This window comes from Theropithecus gelada, chromosome 9 (genome assembly GCF_003255815.1).
Source record: "Theropithecus gelada isolate Dixy chromosome 9, Tgel_1.0, whole genome shotgun sequence".
In the NCBI taxonomy this organism is placed as follows: Eukaryota; Metazoa; Chordata; class Mammalia; order Primates; family Cercopithecidae; genus Theropithecus; species Theropithecus gelada.
Genome location: NC_037677.1, coordinates 111,040,228 through 111,062,195, shown reverse-complemented (window position 1 = coordinate 111,062,195; position 21,968 = coordinate 111,040,228). Strand labels below are relative to the sequence as shown.

Here is a 21,968-nt window from a genome sequence, read left to right as displayed (position 1 = left end):
TAAGGAAAATCTACCTCCTAAGTTCATTATTCACAAGTGTTCTGTACATTATGTTAATGAAATTTATCTAGTCCTTGCAAACTTGTGCCTGTTGATTTTCATTAGTGTAAACGAAAGAGAGAAACTTCACATTGACATTTATAATTGTAAGGACTAAGAACCAGTCATCAGCTTTCCTATGCCAGTCCATGCCCTTCAGGAAGTTCTTGAGGCCTTGAGGTTGCTAGTTTAGTAAATTGCTTACTAGGACATTAAAGCAGCTACATTTTGGAAAGAGGAAGAATTAAGTTTTTGTTGTTGAATTTATTATCGCTAAGTAGTTTAAAGCTCTTTTGGATTCCAAAAGGAGGAAAATTTCAGGTCCATTAATCAAAATGCTGAAAACTAGGACTATTAGTTAAAGTTTATTTTGATTAGATTAGCAAACTTTCCTGTTTCCTCCCACAGCCAGATTAATCCAAGCAATTTGGGAAAAACAATAATTATCTTAACCTCCCAACCATTCAGACAGATTCCTCCTTTCCTTTCCCTGTCTCCCCTTTTCCAGAAAGCTAAAACATTGCAGACAATTTACTATATTGTTCCAAAGTAAAATTATACCTGTATTAATGCTTTTGATTTACCTATTAGTATAAAATTCTTTTGTGCCATTTTTCAAAGGATGAGAAAAAACATTAGAGACCCATTTCTTGAAAGAAATAGTAAAAGTATGCTTTTTATTGAATTTACTAAGAGTAGAAGACAGAGTAATAGTATTATGAAGTTCTAAATATTCAGAAAAAGAGAAAACTACAAGATTTGAACACCTGTCACAAAACAATGACTGTCTTACCTATCTGTTGGTATGTAGATAAATTTGCATTTCTTTCTATTTGAAAATTGAGGCTGGGCGTGGTGGCTCACACCTTTAATCCCAGCATTTTGGGAGGCCAAGGCAGGAGGATTAGTTGAGCCCTGGAGTTTGAGATCAGCCTGGGCAATATAGTGAGACCATGTCTCTACAAAAATATTTAAAAATCAGTAGGGTGTGGTGGCATACACCTGTGGTTGCAGCTACCCAGATGGGTGAGGTGGGAGGATTGCTTGAGCCTGGAGGTGGAGGCTGCAGTGAGCCATGCTTGCATCACTATACTCCAGCCTGGGCAACAGAGTGAAACCTTGTCTCAAAAAAGAAAGGAAAAAGCAAATTGACTTCAAAGACATCAAAATAACAACTGGAGATGCCCTTCCCATTTGCTAAAGTGATCTCTGACCAGTAGACTTAGACTAAGTTGCAATGGCAAACCCAGTTCTAATTGAGCAGGGAAGCCTAAATTCAGGCCTTCCTTGCATTACACATTGACCTGGCTTGTCACACAGGGCCATTTTCTTGAGAAACCAGTCAGTAGTGCTGAATTGGTGGCAGGCATTTTTTTTTCTTCTGTTGTTTACTTAAAAGCGTTAAAGTCTACTGCCGACCTTGCCAGCTTAACCAATTGAACACAGATGGACTAGCCCGTTAAGATTCCCTTGTCTTGGGACTGATATGAGAAGTTGTCTTTGCTATGGAATTAGGACCTGACATGAGACGCAGATCTAGTGGCAGAGAGGAAGATGACGAGGAACTTCTGAGACGCCGACAGCTTCAAGAAGAGCAATTAATGAAGGTTTGTCCTTAAACTACCTTGCTACTGTCTTCAATTCTAGTTACATAAGATCTGTATTTTTTGAATGACTACTACGTATAAACCCCCTAGATAAGCAAGAGGTAGTCCCATTCTTCAAGGGGCTTCAAGTCTGGCAGGCAAAGCAAGACAGGTATCTGTTAATAGTAAATGGAATATGGCAGAATACGTGCTGGGCTCTAGATGCTAGAGGTCAGAGGGGCGTGGAAGGTTTGGGTTTTTGTGGGAAGGAAAGTGAGACCACATGGGGGCGTGTGTACAGCGCATGTGTTGAAAGGCTGCGGGAGGGCCAGGTAGAGCAAGCTGGTATCCACCCAGGTAGTGCCACACCTTCCTTCCCTCGTGCAGTTCTGCTGAAGGAGTGATTGTGGGATTGAACATTTCTCCAAGTCTTTTCCCAGGATATGGGCCAGGAGAAAAGGAATGAAAGGAACTGCCACCATGAAGGGGTCCTCTTCATACCCTCCTTCCTGTGGCAACGGCCTGCAGCAGCCCAGGAGGACAGTCAGTTATAAACTCTCCCACCAATCAAGAGGCTGCTGAATCCTTTGAAATGATGTTTTCTAAGCATATAGGAAATGCACGTGATATTAGTCAAAGGATACAAAGTTGCATTTATAGTATGATCTCAGTTTTATATGTGTGTATACAAAAATACTAGATAGATATAAATCCAAAGATAGTGTTATTTCTGAGTGACATACTATGGGTTACTCTTCTTTTCTTCTAGATTTTCCAAAATCTGTAAAATTGGCATGTATTACCTTTATTTCTTGTTTTTAAACAAATCAAGGCAATTTCTTTTCCAAGCATACAATCCCCAGTCTTCCCTTCCCACATCAAAAATCCACACGCACTCACACATGCCTTCTGAGGTCTCCTGGCTCTTTAGGGAAAGCAGAGGAAGGAAAACATTTTTCTAACATAGAGCCTGACTTAGGGAAATGGAGCTTTGAAACTGAAAGGGCTAAGAAGGTTTAGGGTCCCAAACTTGACCTACCTCTTCAGGAACTACCAGGCTCTGGGGCCACATGCATTGAGGCCCTCCAGCATGAGGAACTTCTTGTGGGATCTGCTACAAAGAAACTGTAGCTCCATGAAAGTAATTGGAGTCTTTGCTTTCTTTTTTTTTTTCTTTTTTCTGTGAATAGCTTAACTCAGGCCTGGGACAGTTGATATTGAAAGAAGAGATGGAGAAAGAGAGCCGGGAAAGGTCATCTCTGTTAGCCAGTCGCTATGATTCACCCATCAACTCAGGTGAGCAGCAAAGCCCCCAACCTTCCCTGATTTGAGAGCCAGCCACCTGCCTGTCAGGAACCTGCCTCTGACTGTTCACTTGTGGCAGAACCTACAGAGTATCCCCCGGGAAAGGAAGTGTGGGAAACCCACTCCATGTCAACTGAGCTCATAAGCATGTCATGGGTCTTCCATAAATGTATGAGTTTCCTTTCTTCTGGAAATGGGTGAGCCCTTGGAGGTTCTCCAAATCCATGAAGGTCAATCCCCATATGCTAGATTTGTCTTCTAGAACACTCATCTTCAAGGGAAGCAGCAAGAGGAAATCCTCTAAAAAACATGATGCTTTTTTTTTCTTTCTTTTTTTTTTTGAAGATAACATGAATAAGACATTTTCTAAGCATTATGATTTTACATTAATATATTCAATAGAGGCCGAGTGCGGTGGCTCACGCCTGTAATCCCAGCACTTTGGGAGGCCAAGGCGGGCGGATCACGTGAGGTCAGGAGTTCGAGACCAGCCTGGCCAACTGGCGAAACCCTGTCTATACTGAAAATACAGACATTAGCCAGGCGTGGTGGTGGGCTCCTGTAATCCCAGCTACTCAGGAGGCTGAAGCAGGAGAATTGCTTGAACCTGGGAGACAGAGGTTGCAGTGAGCTGAGATCACACCATTGCTATCCAGCCTGGGCAACAAGAGTGAAACTCCATCTCAAAAAAAAAAAAAAAAAAAAAAAAATCTTCAATACAAGAACTGAGGATGAACAGTGTTTTTAATACTTTTGAAGAAGATGACTTATATACTGGGCTGAAATAGTCTATCAGTGTATTTTCCCCTGCATCTATTTATCATAAGCCAATTCTCTCTTAACCCACAAGATTTCTTCTCTCATATTCTGAGCTAGAGCATAATTTTCTCCTCTAAGACTTCCTTTAAAAATGCATTTAGTAGGGAGACCGAGGTGGGCAGATCACCAGATGAGGAGATTGAGACCATCCTGGCTAACACAGTGAAACCCCATCTCTACTAAAACATACAAAAAAATCAGCCAGGTGTGGTGGCGGGCACCTGTAGTCCCAGCTACTCGGGAGGCTGAGTCAGGAGAATGGCGTGAACCCGGAAGGTGGAGCTTGCAGTGAGCTGAGATCGCGCCACTGCACTCCAACCTGGGTGAGAGTGAGACTTCGTCTCAAAAAAAAAAAAAAAAAAAATTGCATTTAATGTTCACTCCATGCAAGCACTTTTGCTAAACATTTTATTTAATGTTCACAACATGCCAATGAAGTAGATGTGGTTATTATTAGCAACTGCAGCATTTTCATCTCTAGTTTAGAAATCAGGAGACGGGTATAGAAATTGAGTTAACATACCCAATGTCATACTGCCAATGACTAGCAAGACTAGGATTTAGAAGTCCACATATTATAACCCCGGAGCCCACACCCTTACCTGGAATTCCCGCTACCCTTCATTGATGCCTCACTGGCATTGATCTTGGATTCGGTGGTTTACAGATCTTTAGAGCTCCTTCTAATTCTGAGATTCTGCTCTATAAGAATGTATAACATTATATCTACATAGATGAAGAAATGAAGACTTCAGAGGCCGGGCGCGGTGGCTTACGCCTGTAATCCCAACACTTTGGGAGGCCGAGGTGGGCGGATCATGAGGTCAGGAGATCGAGACCATCCTGGTTAACACGGTGAAACCCCATCTCTACTAAAAATACAAAAAAAAAAAAAAAATTAGCCGGGCATGGTGGCGGGCGCCTGTAGTCCCAGCTGCTGGGGAGGCTGAGGCAGGAGAATGGTGTGAACCCGGGAGGTGGAGCTTGCAGTGAGCCGAGATCGTGCCACTGCACTCTAGCCTGGGTGACAGAGCGAGACTCCGTCTTAAAAAAAAAAAAAAAAAAAAGGAAATGTAGACTTCAGAAAGATTAAACACCATATCCAGAGATACAGAGGTATTAAGTTGCAGAACCAGAATTCAAGCCCAGGGCTGCTCCCTCTCAAGCCCAGCAGCCTATGAGGCTTCCATGCTGTCGATAGATACCCTGTATCAGGCCTCCCAGGAGTCCAACTGTAGATGGCTGGTAGATCTTGATAACATACAGCGTTGGCTTCCAGTTCAGTTACTGCCACCTTATCAACTGGGGCATGGGCTAATGTATTCAGATATCCCTGATTTACATCATTGCTCAGCTGTTTAGAAGCTTAATAACTTTTGGCAGGATATTTTTCTTAGCCCCTATTTCTCCTTCTGTAATATGGAACTAATAATAATAGTGTTATTAGGGTTGTATTGAAGATTCAAAGAAATAAAGTGTGCTGAACACTTAGCTGCATACCAGAGCTATAGGAAGCACAGCTAGCTTCAGCCCCCACTCAACTGCGTGGACTTCTTTCCCTTCCCTCCTCAGTCATATCACTGTCCACCCACTCCTTGCAAATATGGTAGCATTTTTTTGAACATTTGAGCCATGAATGTTTTTGGTATTTCTATCCTGTGAGGTAGAAGATACTGCCAATTTCATTAAAGGATTGGACCTTCTGATTTCCTAACAATTGGTTTTTTACTTTTTTTTTACTCAGCTTCATATATTCCATCATCTAAAACTGCATCTCTCCCTGGCTATGGAAGAAATGGGCTTCACCGGGTAAGATTTCTCCCCGATTCACTGTTTCTGCCTTTACTCCCACCTCGGCCCTGGTTGAAGTATCGACACATTGCCTGAATACGTCTGACTCTTGATGTCAGTGTTGGAACATAAGGAAAATTTTAACCTCCCTGGTCGTCTGGTAAATTAATTTGAGCTATAGGCAAAATAAAATGTTTCTATTGAGAGAAGGAGAAATTAACTTTAGATAAAAGAATGACTTATGTATGCTTATGGGAAAACTAGGTTGCAAAACTGGTAAATATTTTTTACAATGAAACAAAAAGTAATTACTTGAGCCATTATCTCTGCTGTAAAAAGATATAAGAATGTGTGTGATAACCAACCTAACTGTAGAACAAATACAATTATGTAACTATGTAGGGAAATGCATTTTTATTTATCAACAAGAGATCCCTGCTTACCAAGAGCCTTCTGAGTGGTGCATTAGTACACGACTGTAAAAGACAGAGAGGGCATAGCAGTAGAAGAATCACAGGGAAAAAAATAATGAAGGTCCCGGCATTTGGCTTGGGAAGAATTCCTAGTATTTTGTAAACCCTTTCTTCCTTTTCACCTGACTCCAAAACGATCGCTATGGAGATTTCCTAATAATTGTGTTTCCTCATTTCAGCCTGTTTCTACCGACTTCGCTCAGTATAACAGCTATGGGGATGTCAGCGGCGGAGTGCGAGGTGAGTGAGGCTCCCATGGCCAGGCTGAGCATGGCCACGTCTTCCCTCGAGGCTGAGGTTCATCAGAGTCAAATATACTGGCTGTGTTCATGCTGTACTGCAATCTTAGAGTAGGATCACTTCTGTCTTCTGTGAGCTAATAGGGCAATTATTTACATAATTTCAAAGAATGTCTAATGAAATCAAACTATAAGAAGTGAGTTTGTGAGAATTTATTCATTGCTCATACTATGTGCTGAGCACTCTATCAGATACCTAGAGGCCAGGCACGGTGGCTCATGCCTGCAATCCCAACACTTTGGGAGACTGAGGCAGAAGGATTACTTGAAGCCAGGAGTTCTAGACTAGCTTGGGCAACAAAGTGAGGCCCGTCTCTACTAACAACAACAACAACAACAACAACAAATGATGATAATTAGCTGGTGGCACATGCCTGTAGTCGTCCCAGCTACTTGGGAGGCTGAGGCAGGAGGATTGCTTAAGCCCAGGAGTTCAAGGCTGCAGTGAGCTATGTTCATGCCACTGCACTCCAGCCTGGGTAACAGAGCAAGACTGTCTCTTAAAAAAAAAAAAAAAAAAGTAACTGGAGGTACAATAGTGAGTGAGACATGGCCCCTGCCCTGAAAATGCATATGGCAGAAGGAAAGAAGTTCTGTGTGATGAACATTGTGATCAGAGATGTAGAGAAAAGGAAGCGGTAAGTACCTTTGGGTTGTCAGCAAAAGCTTCCAGGGGAAAAAGATGTTTTAACTGTTAACACTGGAGCAGGCATTTCATGGCTTCAGGGAGGCTGAAGGGATAACATGTGCAGACTCTGGGAGCAGAAAAAGAACATGGTTTATAGGGAGAATATGTTGGGAATTTCAATATAATACAGTCTATGAATGGTGCCTTGTTTTCCCGTGGTCTTTCCCTTATGATATTTTCTTTTCCTTTCCTTTTCAGATTACCAGGTATGGAACACTTTGTCTTTCTTGAATTGGCCACACCAGCAGAACAACCACATTCCAACCCAGACTGCTGGTTCCAAGGCAACAGTTTCTGTTGAGAAGATGCTTGTTGCGGTTGATCTGTCTAGTCATTACTCTGTAGTCGTGAAGAGCAGGCATGCCTGGTGCCTGGGTCCAGCTGTCCCTGCAGGCCTTGGGGACACCGCATGAACCAGGCCAGGTGTAGGGGGTCTTTCTTGCTTTGGCCTTGGAGAGTCCTCTCTGGGGTGGAAGTGGACCCTTGGAAGAGTCTGCTCTTATACAGTTTTTCTTCTTTTAATTATAATCTCTCAGTACTTTAGGCTACCCTTTTCCTGCGTGTTCTCAAATGAAAAGACACTTACGTCTTAGCCAATAGGAGACAGCAGTTTGCCCTCATGACATTCCTTTCTCACTAGAACCTAAATCTTGTAAAACAAAACAGAACAAAAACAAAAAACAAAAAACAAAAAAAACAAGAAATGTGATGGAGAATAAGAAAAGAGGAAAAATGCAGAGAAAATCAAGATTAAAGATAAGAAAATAACAATAATAGACTTGGGCTTCTTTTAAAGGTACTATATACTTTCCTTCATGGAGCCTAATTCAGGAATTTGTCCACAGCCATTAAGTCAAGATCTCGCCCCAACTCCATTGCAAAAGAACTGTATTCCTGTTCTTATACAGCAAGGATCTCATTTTGAAAAATACATGGTCATTTAGATGACACAAATAAAATAGTGGTTAGGATCGGAGACCCAAGAGGGAGTTGGGAGCCCAAGAGAGCTCCCTTCAGTTCCCTAGACTATTTCATGCGTCACTTGGAACTGGCATTTCTGTTGCAGACACTCCCAGATGGCCACATGCCTGCGATGAGAATGGACCGAGGAGTGTCTATGCCCAACATGTTGGAACCAAAGGCAAGTGCAGCTGTTCTTTTTCCTCTCATATGGGAATGACGTAACCCTAAACAGATTTGATGTTCTATCTTTTCATCATTCTCAAAGCATTATAGGCTGGTGTGTTCAGGTGAGCCATGTTATGAATATGCACCTTGCCATTCTGCTGTTTTGCCCACATCAGTTCAGCAGGTTAAACCCTTACTGGGCGTGATACTGTGTGTTTACAGTGAGGCGCCAGTGCCTCTCTCCCTATGGCCAAGGTATTTTCTTGGCCTCTGCCATGTGCATTACAGAGCATATCCAGTGCTGAGTGGAGTGGCTGCAGACTACTCCATGTAAGGTGACCAACATGTCCAAGTTTGCCAGAACTGTCGCTGTTTCACCATTGAAAGCCCTGCATTTCAAGAACCTCAGTCCTGGGCACACTGGGATGCCTGGCCACCCTAGCTCCAGAGTACCCTGTACCTTCAGAGTTGTCCAAGGGCTCATGCTCCCTGGTGACCATAACCAGAGCTTATCTCAATATGGCAGTTGCCAGAGGACTGCTTCGGGGCCTGCCTGGCCCCATGGATTCATGACTAGTCATGGAACAAGATTGTTAACCCCAGCACAAAGGCATCCTGCCCTATAATAGCATCGTGTAAAAGGTAACACGTTGACTGGGCACAGTGTCTCATGCCTGTAATCCCAGCACTTTGGAAGGCCAAGGCAGGTAGATTGCTTGAGTTCAGGAATTCAAGACCAGCCTGAGCAACGTGGCAAAATCCCATCTGTACTAAAACTAAAAAAAATTGCTGGGCATGATGACATGTGGCTATAGTCCCAGCTACTTGGGAGGCTAAGGTAGGAGGATCGCCTGGGCCTGATAGGTCGAGGCTGCAGTGAGCTGTGATCACACCGCTGCATCCAGCCTGGGCAACAGAGCAAGACCCTGTTTCAAAATAAAATAAAATTAAAATGAAAAAAATAACACATGTGCCTGTAATTTCCATTATCTTCTAATGTTTACCTTCATCCCAATACATAATAAGTTAGTGTTCTGCCACTCAACAAAGCCCCCTAAGGCTCAGTGCTACCTGAGACGCTGGTGGAGAGTTGAGAATGTCTAAGATTCTGTCCCTGTCCCCTGGAAACTGGAGCTTCCACTGGCCTTGCAGAAGGAAGACCCATCACTCGGATTCTGTCATGACAGTCTCTTGGAAGCTCTGTCTTGGGAGTACTAGATTTTAGGTGGATTCTGCTTGTTAATAAAATGGACTGTGGTGTTCTAGAAGAGGTGTTTTCTTTCTTCTCAGATATTTCCATATGAAATGCTCATGGTGACCAACAGAGGGCGAAACAAAATCCTAAGAGAGGTGGACAGAACCAGGCTGGAGGTAAAACAAAACAGAAAAGTCCAGTCCCAACTGCAGATCCCTACGCACTGCTGCCAACTCTCCCCTAAGCAGTGTTTGATTTCTTCGGTGAAAACAAAAAGATCAAAAAGATCACCCTCATGTCATAGCTAGAACTAAGAAATAACTTTGGAGAAAAAAAAAAATCCAGGTTTTCACTTAGATCATCATAAAAATGCCTAGTAATATCCAGAAGAATGACCAAGAGGTGGGCACAGTGGCTCATGCCCTTAGCCCCAACACTTTGGGAGGCTGAGGTGGGCAGATCACTTGAGGTCAGGAGTTCGAGACCAGCCTGGCCAACATGGTGAAACCCTGTCTCTACTAAAAATACAAAAATTAGTGGGGCATGGTGGCAGGCGCCTGTAATCCCAGCTACTTGGGAGACTGAGGCAGGAGAATTGCTTGAATCCAGGAGGTGGAGGTTGCAGTGAGCTGAGATCACACCATTGTACTCCAGCTTGGGCAACAGAGCCCGACTCCATCTCAAAAAAAAAAAAAAAGAAAAAGAGAAAAAGAATGACCCAGGAGACACAGAATGATTTCAGTCATTTTCTTTGAAACTTGATGTTGCCATAATTATAGCTGGTGATTCAAAATGGGAGTCTCTATTTCTCTTGAGATAGTCTCAGATCCTTATCTTCCCCTGAGCTGGGGTTGAGTTCATGGGAGGCTGTGGGAGCGGCAAAGGCTCTCAGCAGAGAGATTTATACTGATTTATACTGGACAAGTTTCCTTCTTGGCTGTTTCCACATTCCCTGTTGAAGGGTTATCTGGGTACACATAGCCAAGATCTCCTTAGACATGGAAGACTAATCTTTGTATTACAGTTTTCCATCCCAATGATTTTAATGAAGAAAAACCCTGGCTGCCAGTCTCAGAAAGAATGATTACTGTTTCCTGACAAAAGGCAGTACCTTGGTATAGAGATACAGAGAATAAAGGCTCCAGGATCTTGGGGGAACTTTTCTCAGGGAGAATGACAGATGGAAGTCTTCTCAGTAGAACAGACATCCACCTTACCTCCTATTCCTCAGCCAGGAGGAAGCCCCGGGGCTCCCCAGGGACCACGCTGGAGGTCATTTTCTTTGGCTTTCTATTGTGTTAGTCCATTTTCCCTGCGTCTTCTCAACGTTCTAAGGACCTGGAGTGGAGTTGTCTCCAATGTAATAAATCACCTCTCTGTGTCCCATCACCGATCAGTGTTATTATTATAATCCCCATTAACACTCTGCCAGCTGTTTTATCTGACGGGAAGGGCTCCTCACCTGGCCCAACCAGGTAAGGAATACTGATGTCACAAGCATTAAAGATCAGCTCCTCTCCCGTTCTCCTGCCTTGTTCTTCAGAATGACTCTGTATAAACTGTAGAGCAATGCTCAAGGCCATTTGTGTGGCCATCAAGACTGACAGCTGCTCTTTTTTTCCTCTTCCCAGCGCCACTTAGCCCCTGAAGTATTTCGGGAAATCTTTGGAATGTCCATACAGGAGTTTGACAAGTTACCTCTTTGGAGACGCAACGACATGAAGAAAAAAGCAAAACTCTTCTAAGTCCCACTCATGAATGGCAATTAGAGAAAGGACTGCCAGTGGCGGTGCCCCATAGGATGTCATACTGAGGCCCAAACTTGATTGGAAGATTTGCAAACTACCATCGCTCAGCAACGCCAAAAAGAGAAAGTCTGGTTAGAACACCCATGAGTCAAATGTTGGGCCAGCCAACAGTAACACTTGCCAAGAAGCATGGCGTAGAAATTTCTATGTTCTGAAACACAGAGTAGTGTCCACGTGTGACCTTTTCACATTACCTTATGTATACAACAGGAGCTGCATTGTTTTCTTTCTTTCTTTTTTTCCCCCTTTTACCTGTTGTCCAACAACAGTGCTGACTGTCCGGATAAGAGCCAGCAAGTGTCCTTAGGATGCCCCATGGGAGAAATCGGTTGTCATAATTTCACAGCATAAATATATTTATTATGTTGTGCTGTGGCTAAGAAGGAAGAGTGAGGGGTCTGTCCATGGGGCGGCAGTGACTTCACACCCGCCTTTCTTGACTGGCTTCATGTTACTCACCTGTGCCCTGGCAGGAATTGAACTCTGTCTGGGAACAGGGCAGCTCTGTTTGAATGGGGTGAATAACAGCAAAATTAATTCTTAACAAGCTCCTTGTTCTCTGCCGTTCACGGGGACCTGGTTGGCAAATGACTTAGCTATTAGTATATTTAAAAACTGTTCAAAAGCAAAAGAGAAGGAACAGGAATGAAAGGGAACCTTCCCTTAACTCTTTCTGCTTCCCATAGCAGGTCTGGTTCCTGCTCCTCACCTAGGACAGGAGCTGTCTGGAGCTCCACCTTTGCAAAGAAAGGAAAAACACAAATTGCCTCCAGACTGGCCCAGTGGCATGCCATTAGGTGATTTTGCCTCGGGGCCATATCGCTCATGGCCAAAACACAAAACAAAACAAAAGCCAGTCCCATGTCCTACTGACTCTAGTTCTTCCGGTCGTTATCCTCTGCTGCCTCTCTGGCATCCTATGAATCAGATCAAGCCCATGCTGTTGTTGGTTTGTAAGGTTTCTTTCAATAATAATAGGCTAAGGAAAGACATGTTTTTCTCTTTTAAATCTCTACAACTCTGAAGTAGACTCCTTCAAACGGATTTAATTTGGCCTTTTCAGCTTTCTTCTTGCCCGGTTCTGTGGACTTCGTGGATGTGTGCACGTGTGTTGGTTTTACTCACCCAGAGCAATTTTGGGAGCGTGCTTGTGCTTTTTAATTTCCGCTTGAATGTCCCACTGTGTTGCAGTTTCTAAAGACATTTTCACTCAATGTGTATGACGCAAAGATAAAGAGTGAGGCTAAACTGCGCCCCCAACATCACTTCCTTCGTGGAAAGGTGTTGGCGCTGATGTAGCTCATGGCAGGATCAGACTGAGAACCACAAAGGAAGGATGAGGTGGGATGTGGAGGTCAGAGCATCTCACCAGAGTCCCTCGGAGTCTGCAACACTAGATTCGAATTTGAGCCTAGGGTATCCCCAACACGTGCATGCACGTGAAACCACATCATGATTCCCGACATGAGTTAGATGAGGGAGAGTTTGTGTAACTCCACACCCAGGAGGGTAAGCCACTTTATTATCGTGCTTTGGGGCTGTGCTTAAGAATTTAAACTCTGTTTTAAAGCCAAAGAAGAAAGTATTTGAATTTACCTTCATATGCCACTAAGAACAAAAGTTCTGAAGTGCTTCCTGCTGGCACCAAGTATTAGGATTACAAGCTGTCTCTCTGACACGAGTGGTCAAAAAGCAAGTAGAATAGTTTGTGAGTCTGTGTTGCAGCCTCTGACACGTGGCTCACTGCTGTCATTTGGGGGCTGGAATGAACAATCACTGTTTCATAGCATCCTCCTGTGCTCTTACCTAAGGAATCTAAATTGTCCTAGCCTTTCATTGCTATGCACTGAATGAGGACTATTCTCGTGTGTGTGTGTGTGTGTGTTGGACCTACTAACATATTTAGCAAATGGCTCTGACAGGGTGGCCACGAGCAGATGAGACCAGCTCTGTCTTGGTTGGAAGCCACGTTGCAGTTTGCAGTTTAGCCTTTGGTGTCTCAGTGGCCTATTGCTTATTCCATGCTTTTTCTGTCCCATCCTCGCTCTGTGCCCTCCTGCTCTGGCAGCCTTGGCACAATGCCTGGGTGTCCTTGTCCTTGCTTTACTCTGGAAAGTGTGGGGATGGAGAGGCTGGTGCATTTCCAATGTTTCCTTACCTGTCAATAACAATGGTGGCCACATGGGTCCCAGCACTTGGCTGGTGGAGAGATTTTTTTCATTATGGAGCTAATAAAGGGTCTGCATGTTTTACATTGATTAATGAATTATCACCCAGACATGTGCAGATCTAATGTCAATATAAGAAAAATCAAGGCATTGGGAGGTACATGGGCGTAATCAAGTAGTTTTGCTAAAATTCCTCTTCCTTGGTCTACATAAAGAAGACATGGGTCTGTCATAGAGTGGGGACATTAGACTGAAAACTGGGACAACCCCCTTCCTTATTTTATAGAGACTAGGAGTTAAGGGGCCTGCCTAAGATTGCAGTGATAAAGAACTGAACCCTAAATCAGCTCCCACTAATGAAACCCTACTTTCCTTGTATCTGTTAAACTCAGTTCTGCATCCAACTTGAGAAGAAAAAACGTTTCTTTCCGTATCAAGTCCAATATGAGTTCATTTAAACTGCACCTTGCAGAAATGCATTGCCAGAAAGCACCAGTAGCCTCCTGTCTGCAAGCAGAGTAATGCTGTGCTCTGGGGAGGGGTCACTGGAAACCATAATGCAGAGTGGGCCCCCTACTCCATTTCCCAGCAGAAGGCTCCAGCTGGAGGGATGGGTCATGGGGCAACCTGGTTCCTGCTAACTGCCAGATCGAATGTGTGGGCTAGAATGCCTGTCCATTTGGTTAAACCGGGCTCAGCATGCTTGCCCTCAAAATGTCCATCCAGGTCACAGCACACAAGATGGGTATTGGTCTGCTTTCACCCCACCCTGTACTACACATGAAAATTTCAATTATTAACACACTCAAACTAATGGAGCTTGTTCACCCTAGGAAGGGGATTATATATATGGCAGGCTTCCCTGGTGCCTATGTAAAGGGCTACATTTTGGAACATATGACTTCCTTGGGACTCTTAAGTGCATACTGATGGCATGAAGTAAAAGGGGCCTCTATGATGATAGGAAAATCAGTTCTTTTAAAATTTCTTCAAGAAAGTCCAGGCTATCACATAGTCTTTCTGTGTGACTTATTAGGAGATAGGAAGAGCATTGGGAAACTTGCACAGCTAGCTATGCATCTACATTTTGGTTTGGGGTTAGTTATGAAATGTTCTTAATATGACGTCTCCGATAACTTCACATAAACTGCCTGTTCTCTGAAACCTCAAAGAGATAAACTAGAGTTAATGAGTTTTTTTTTTTGTTTGTTTGTTTGTTTTAATGGAGGTAGTTTTCTATCTATCATGGGCTCTAGTATCTACTCCACTACCCAATTCTGTCATCTCCAAGCTGAGTTTCCTCTTCTGAGGCAGAGGCTGGAGCAGTTCCTTTTCAGTTCTCATCCTCTCCATCCCAGTCCAGTATATCAATCAACTCTAACTCGGAGATGTCTAGCTGGTAATGTTTCTAAAACTTTCACTGGATTTCTTTAGGCATTGAAGCAAACATTTTTTTCTAAGAATTGCTTCTCAGATGATGATATCAAATGTATATGCTTTTGCAAGTTTGAAAAATTCAAATTAACCCCTTTTGACTAGGTAGGTCTTTCTAAAAACCATTTAAAGCTAACTGGGTCTTAGCATCCTCCTGTGTATGGAAGGGACAGGTGGCCACTCCAGGTTGGGTGCTCACAGAACCCTTTTCCTGACTGTCATGGAAGATGGTAGAAGGAAAATGGACTGTCTCATCAATACTCCTGTGTCCTCTGAAGCAATCTCAGTTTTTATTAACCACCTCTTCTGTGTTTCTGGTAGCTATTTAATCTGTATTTAATCTGTACTTCTTATGCCAGCCTCGATTTTATTTGATTTTTAAAATTAGTCTCTTCTAACCAATGAAGTGTTTGTCAGTATGCCCCAAAGCTTGCTCTTTTGTGCCCCCTTTTGAATAACTTTCTATCCAGAAAAAGAGATTATTTGGGACTTGAGATCTGCAGTGATACCAACTTATAGCAATGATGTACTTTAAGGGAACTACCCACTATGTTGTGATAGGAGAAAGAGAAACCTTCACTTTGGTATTTTTTTAAATTGCTGTTTATTTTTCCGTTTGCTGCCCAGGAAGCAGTGGGAGGTGGTGACAGATACGCTTTGCATATGGATTGTTATGTTTTTTATTTGGGCAAGTTTAATCATGGAAAACTCAAAAAGAAAGGGGAAAATGGTCAGTTTAAGCCAAAAGAAACTTTCTAAACAATGTATATGTACACGGCAAAATTAAACAAATCCAACAATTTCTGAAGCTCAGTGTAATTGAGTGGTGGTTGTTACTCAATAAAATTATTCCCAAAAGTGTTTCTCCTCAGAGTGAAGTTCCCATGAGTCACTTCCTGAACCCATTGACCAAAGGTGGACAGAGACAATCCTGTAGACCTTGACATTCAGAAAGATGTGAGCTGCTTACTGATCATATATGTATATGTTTCTTTACAGCAGAGGAAACCATTGTCCACAAAACTGATGTTCTTTTGGGGTTTTATGTACAGACTTGTCCAATGATGTGTGCGGTTACTGTGAGTTGCTGATGACTCTGCATTGAAGCTCTCTGAGTTCTTTCATTTTACGTTGGGTTTATGGAATTATTTCAATTGTTGGAAGGCGTATGGTTCTTCCTGCCCTCCCTCCCCTTTTGGAAATAGGAAAGCAAATGTTTAGAAGAATTCCTTTTGAAAAGCTGTGTCGTGTTCCCCGTGAAACTGAGCAGGTGTGTGTCAGCGCGCTAAGTGCCACGTGCTTGTGTGCAGAGGAGGAGGTTGGCCCTGCCGGCTCCGCGCTGCTGTGCCTGTGATCCCGACCTGCTCCCCGCTCCTGTTGCCAGCAGCACTCACTGCACTCCTTTGTCATATACTCTGCATCACTGTCATACTCACAACTTCATGAATAAAGTTGTGTGCTTTATTCGTAGACGCCTCCATCCCTGTGCTTCATTTCTCGTTCCCTGGCTCCCTTTGAAGGTCTGTCTCATTTTAAAAAGCACCAGTGCAACTTCCAATAACCAAAACAAAATCAGAATGAACCCAAGGCTGTGGGAATGCATTTTTATCATGCAGGTGGAAAAACACAACAAATAACAACAAGATATTCCAGGACTGTATGTCCAATAACCCAGACCATATTGACCAAGCTGTCCAAAGGAAAGAAATGTTTTGTAGAGCCGTTACACTGTGCTGTGTCGCGGGTGTTTGATTTGGTTTGTGACACAGCAGGGATAGTCCCATCATTTTGACAAAGCTGGGGATTTGAGGAGGTTTGAAGTTTCTGAGCCACTATGAGTGTGGGCCACTTTTTAGTAAGAAGCTAGAATGCAGTAGGAGAAAAGCATCCTTCCAATTTTGGGCATCCCTGCGTGATCAAACTTTACATGAAGAAATTGTAGATGTTAACTTCCTCGTTATCGTCACTGCCAAGATTTTAGGCTTGCCAGAAAATACAAGGATCTTTGTCCAAGATGGCCCACTCCAACCATAGCCTTCCTTCTGCTCTGTGTCTGCTGAGCCTGCCCAGGACGCAATCACACTGGCATTCACATGACCCTCCCCTGGAAGCGGGATACAGGTTGTTTTCAAGACAGTTGGCATGTTTAGTTCACCACCATGGAAAACAGGCCGGGAGGCCTCAGCTCAAGGTCTGTGTTCTACTCACCTCTGCCTCCACCCATGGGAAAGCATCCCTGCTGTGGTCCATAATTACCATAGCTAGGGGTCATCTCCAGTCCTTATGAACTCTCTGTGGGATTTGGCTCTGGTGGCCACCTCTCCAGTGGAAGGTGACTCCTGCCTCACTTCAGTTGCTAGACTTGAGTCAGTGAATCTCACACCGCCTTTGCTGGGAGTGGATCTCACCTCACCCACTGCTCAGCTGCCTCTCCCCCGGTACCCTGCCTTCAGAGCTTGCCAAACCACTGCAAGTTCCCAGGACATACCATGCTCGCTCCCTCCCAGGCAGCTTTATCAAAGGCATTTCTTCTTTACAATGCCCAACTCTTCAAGGAGGTGGCGGAGCAGAGAGGACCTGGCCCCAGGGAAAGGAAGTAATGAGCAATGTTGACTCTTTAAAAACAGCTACCCATCAGCTCTCTGGAGTTACCCATGTGAATTTCCCATGGGCTCCATTTGTTCCAAATTAAAGAGAAGCCCAAGTTCACACCCTTTCTATGAGCCTGTCTTAATGGGCCAGCCCAACCTGCATGTGATTCTTTGCATGCCTCTAGTCTAACCTCAAGGTTGGTACTTAGCAAATGTTGTACTGCTAGCTGCATGGGTTTCTGCTCTTCAGTTGAACTGTAGTGAGATCTCTGTGCTGAGCGCCAGGCACCCTAGCTTGGCATAACTATGTTGCTCATGAGAGCCTTTCAAAGTAGACAATTTTAGCTCCACTATACAGATAGGAAACCAAAGCTCAGAGTCTAATCAAACATGCTCAATCACTCAGCCAGTGAGCAGCAGAGCTAGAATTCTCCAGGTCTGCCCTCTTCAGATCCCATGCTGTTATCCTCCACATGCCATTCCCTGTGACTTTGTTAGGGCAAGGACTGTGTCCCACATTCTAAAGCTCCCAGGGCGCGGTGCAGAGTGGGTTCTTAGTGTGAGACCGGCCAGTGCCCTTCAGTCTGGCCATGAGCCCCAACACCGCCACCAGTGCGCATTTATGAACAGTTTAGGGGTTACTCACCAGCTGTGTTTCTTGGAGCCCATTTAGCCTCTCTTCAGCCTCAGTTTGTTCATCTGCAGAATGGACAAGATAATAATATCCATCAGAAGACTGTTGCCAAAGTATAGCACATGAGCACTTAGGTGGCTGAATAAGGACTAGTATTATTTTAAATAGTCATTCGAGAATGATTTAGTTTTCACTCTGGGCTTTTTACCCCTCCCTCTAGTCATTCCGTTTGTTTTCACAGGACCTTCCTCATGGATTCTCCTTCTAGCCTTTATATAAATACTCCAGGATTAAAATAAGCCCACAACCTCTTTTATATACTTCAATAACAGCACTCTGTCCACCCAAGCATAGTCTAAGAGATTCCTTGAAGATGTGCTAATTAGTAGTAATAATAACCAGAAGTATTACTCAGCAGCAAGTGCAGGGTATAGCATCAGGCTGCCTAGGTTCAAGTTCCAGCTCCACCAATAGCTATCTGTATAACTGACAAATTGTTTAACTTCTCTAAGCCCCAACTTCCATGTCTATAAAAGAGGAATAATAATGATACCTACCACAAAAGTTATTATGAGAATCCTGCAGAACGAGAGCCTGCACTTAAAATGGCTTTTATTCAGGCCGGGCACGGTGACTCATGTCTGTAATCCCAGCACTTTGGGAGGCTGAGGTGGGCGGATCATGAGGTCAGGAGATTGAGACCATCCTGGCTAACATGGTAAAACCCCGTCTCTACTAAAAATACAAAAAATTATCTGGGCGTGGTGGTGGGCGCCTGTAGTCCCAGCTACTTGGGAGGCTGAGGCAGGAGAATGGTGTGAACCCGGGAGGTGGAGCTTGCAGCAAGCTGAGATTGTGCCACTGTACTCCAGCCTGGGTGACAGAGCAAGACTCCATCTCAAAAAAAAAAAAAAAAAGGCTTTTATTCATGAAGTAGCTGCCATGTAATAAGTACTGTTTGCCCAGCCCCGAACTAAACATATTCTGTGGTTTCTTTCATATAGTTCCTTAGGTTGCTTCCATTTTAGTTAAGGAAACAGACCCAGAGAGACTGTCTCTGAGTAGTGGGGCTGGGATTCAAATGCCCATTTCTCCAGTCCTAAACTCTGCCTATGGGCAAGTGTCATGCAGAGAGGGGCACAGGTGCCTCCAAAGCACTGTGGCCACCCAGCATGGCACTCCTCAAACTGGAAGCAAAGGTGCCAGGCTGGGACTCAGCTGCTCCAGAGGGTTTTCCTGGGTGAGGAGGATTGTCCTAGCCTACTCCAGGGATGCTTAGAAACACTCCCTGCAGAAGAGCTGAGACTCATTCTCATGAAAGATGGTGTTTGTTCCAGAAAGATCTTTTCCATGGTATGACTCACTTCAAAGCAACCAAAGGCTGTCAAAGTTGAGCTGCTGGTCCTGAGAGTATTGAGGGACGTTTCCTCAGCGGGAGAAAGCCACCAATCCTCCCTAGCCCCTCTTACCCATTGCTGGAAGAAGGCTACTCTTCCCCGCAGGTCATTGCTGGGGTGTGTCTGTCAACCCCACCCTGCTGGAGGTGGCCCACTGTGGGCCGGAAAGCACTGGGAAGGGCGGGGACTTGGAGCTGCCAGCGTTTGAGAAAGCCAGGGTGGTTGGGAGAATAGCGCCCAAAACCTCAGGGAATCTCCACCCCAGCCCTAAGAACTCACTTCCGTACCTTCTTCCCCACAGGAGACCAGGACTCTGAACAAACACTTCCCTTCTACTCCAGCGGAGCTCAGGGATAGGCTGTAGCAAGTCAGGTCTGCGGAAGAGGGGGTAATAGAACCACATTTATTTTACTTTCCAATCTCCACTGCATAAAACTGCTCTCCAGGGCCTGCTATTGTGCTGAGCACAATCGCAGCTCCTGGAGGGGTTTTTCTGTATTTATTTGTGCTGTCCCCTGCTGCCGACTCTTAATTCAGCCCTTCCCATCAGATAAAAAGAAAAAAGTTGGCTTAGGAAACCTCCCCTTCAGAGCAGAGGCTGCTCCTTCTTTGCCCCTAGCATATGTTAGCCGTAGGCCCACCCAGAGTATCCCGAAGGGGCTGGAGGCAGGGCAGAGCCTCAGTGTCTTCTAGCCCCAGATCTAGCCGGGTTGAGACCCCCCAGGGGTCTGAGTCCAGATGCTAAGAAGAGAATGGTCTGATGGCAGCAGCAGCGAACATTCTTTGCAGGCCTCCAAGTGCCAGGTGCTGGGCTAAATACTCTAGGTAGATTATTTAGTTTAATCTGAGAAGGGCAAACTCAAGGCTGGGAGAGGCCCACTGACAAGTGGGTAGGATTCTAGCACCCTCCCTTCAAGTCCAAATGCCACCTTCCTCCTAAGGCAGTTACAGCTCTCTGGGGTCTCCATGAGGCCTTCTAAGGATGTCAAAAGGATTGTCTACAAAGACAAATACCAGGCTTTCTCAGCAAGGTGGAGCCTGGCCATGAATAACATTTTGTTCTAAGCCAGACGGATGCTGGCACAGAAAGAATAGGTTCTTTCGTTCCTGCTATTGTCTTAAAACATATGCTTCTTAATGAAAAGTTAGAAAATGTTGATGCCAGTTACATTCCCATCAGATAAGAGCAAGGGTCAGCTGGTTCCTCCTGTTGAAAAAAAGAATTATTACACCCCTCCTTTACATAAAAACAAGGTGCTTCAGACCACTCAGAGTAAATCACTAGGATTTATTAACCATTTTGTCAATCAAATGGCTTCCCCTTGCACACACGTGACCTATGATCCTCACAAGCCGCCTGGGTGAATATTGCTCCCTTTGATACACAGATGAGAGCCTGCCTGGCTTGTCCAAGCCCAAAGGGAGACTTGGGGAAGGAGCTAAGATCTGGACCCAAGTCTAACTCCAAAGCTCAGGCTTCAGTCCACAAAGAGGCTTTGATTGGGTAGATCTGGGTTAGCAGCTGGGAAGTTAAATCTTACAACAAAATATAAAAGCCTCCAGATAATTCTGATGATCAACCAAGTTTGGGAACCCTTCCCCACATCCCAGGATCTCAGGTCAGTGGCAGAGCTGGTCTGTGATGAACCAGGCATCCCTCGCCAGGATTTGTTATTCACCATCACCCTAATTCACAAGACCACAGTCAGACAAGACCCGGGAAACCTGCCCTCGCTGAGACCTCTGTAGGAAATCACCTACATCTTCCTTCAGCTCGGCAAGGCTCCAGCCCTTGGAACGCCCCCGGGAGATTCCATCTCAGTCTGCTCAAGTGTCACCGTATTTTCAAGGAGATTATCTCTTGTAAAATACAAAAGTATGAGATGAGAGAGTCAGTTAGGTGCACAGTTGCTTAAAGGAAAAGCAATCCACCAGTATCATATTCTCCCTTTCTCCCCTCACAACCTTGAGAAACCTCTGAACATTGAAAAAGTGGCCTAGATATCTTATTATTGTACCAACTTATTTCCTTTTCAATGTATTCTCGTTCTGTTCGTTCTATTGTTTATTAGGAGAGTGAGTATAATAAATGCTGGTCTTAAGTTTTCTATGGAGACAGTTACTTCAGGGAAACTTAGTAACTGTCCTCAGGGCCTGGCTGGAAGGAGATTAAGAGCAAGCAAGCCAGAAGTTGTGATTACAAACTCTTCTTTTACAGAAAGGTGGCTGTTTTTAGTTTTGAGCCTTTACATATCAGTGCATGTGCAGTGGGTCAAAGTAGTGTCTTCCAAAAGATGTCTACCTGGAACCTCAAAATGTGACTTTATTTGGAATAAGGGTCTTTGCAGATGTAACTTTACCAAAAGACACATGTACTCAAAGGTGCATCGCTGTGCTATTCACAATAGCAAAGACAGGGAATCAACCCACGTGCTCAGCAATGGTAGATTGGATCATGAAAATATGGTCCATATACACCATGGAATACTATGCAGCCATAAAAAAGAATGAAGTCATGTGGTTTGCAGCAACATGGATGGAGCTAGAGGCCAGAATCCTAAGCAAGTTAACACAGGAACAGAAAACCAAATACAGCATCCTCACTTCTAAGTG

General features: G+C 44.3%; 1 protein-coding gene across 10 annotated transcripts in view; it reads left to right on the top strand.

The window, feature by feature from the left end:
- The window catches only part of ABLIM1 (actin binding LIM protein 1), a 251,805-nt gene extending 235,602 nt beyond the window's left edge, over positions 1–16,203 (top strand). For 6 of the 10 annotated variants that reach the window (XM_025395743.1, XM_025395747.1, XM_025395744.1 and 3 more), the window contains 8 exons: positions 1,555–1,646; positions 2,816–2,921; positions 5,494–5,558; positions 6,193–6,253; positions 7,199–7,206; positions 8,067–8,141; positions 9,419–9,499; positions 10,955–11,421. In XM_025395743.1, the coding sequence (XP_025251528.1) occupies positions 1,555–1,646; positions 2,816–2,921; positions 5,494–5,558; positions 6,193–6,253; positions 7,199–7,206; positions 8,067–8,141; positions 9,419–9,499; positions 10,955–11,068 (602 nt within the window). In that variant the 3' untranslated portion in view covers positions 11,069–11,421. Of the gene's footprint in view, positions 1–1,554; positions 1,647–2,815; positions 2,922–5,493; positions 5,559–6,192; positions 6,254–7,198; positions 7,207–8,066; positions 8,142–9,418; positions 9,500–10,954 lie in introns of all 10 variants that reach the window. The other 4 variants (XM_025395745.1, XM_025395748.1, XM_025395750.1 and 1 more) reach the window with 2 other exon arrangements.
- The last annotated feature ends 5,765 nt before the right edge of the window (positions 16,204–21,968 follow it).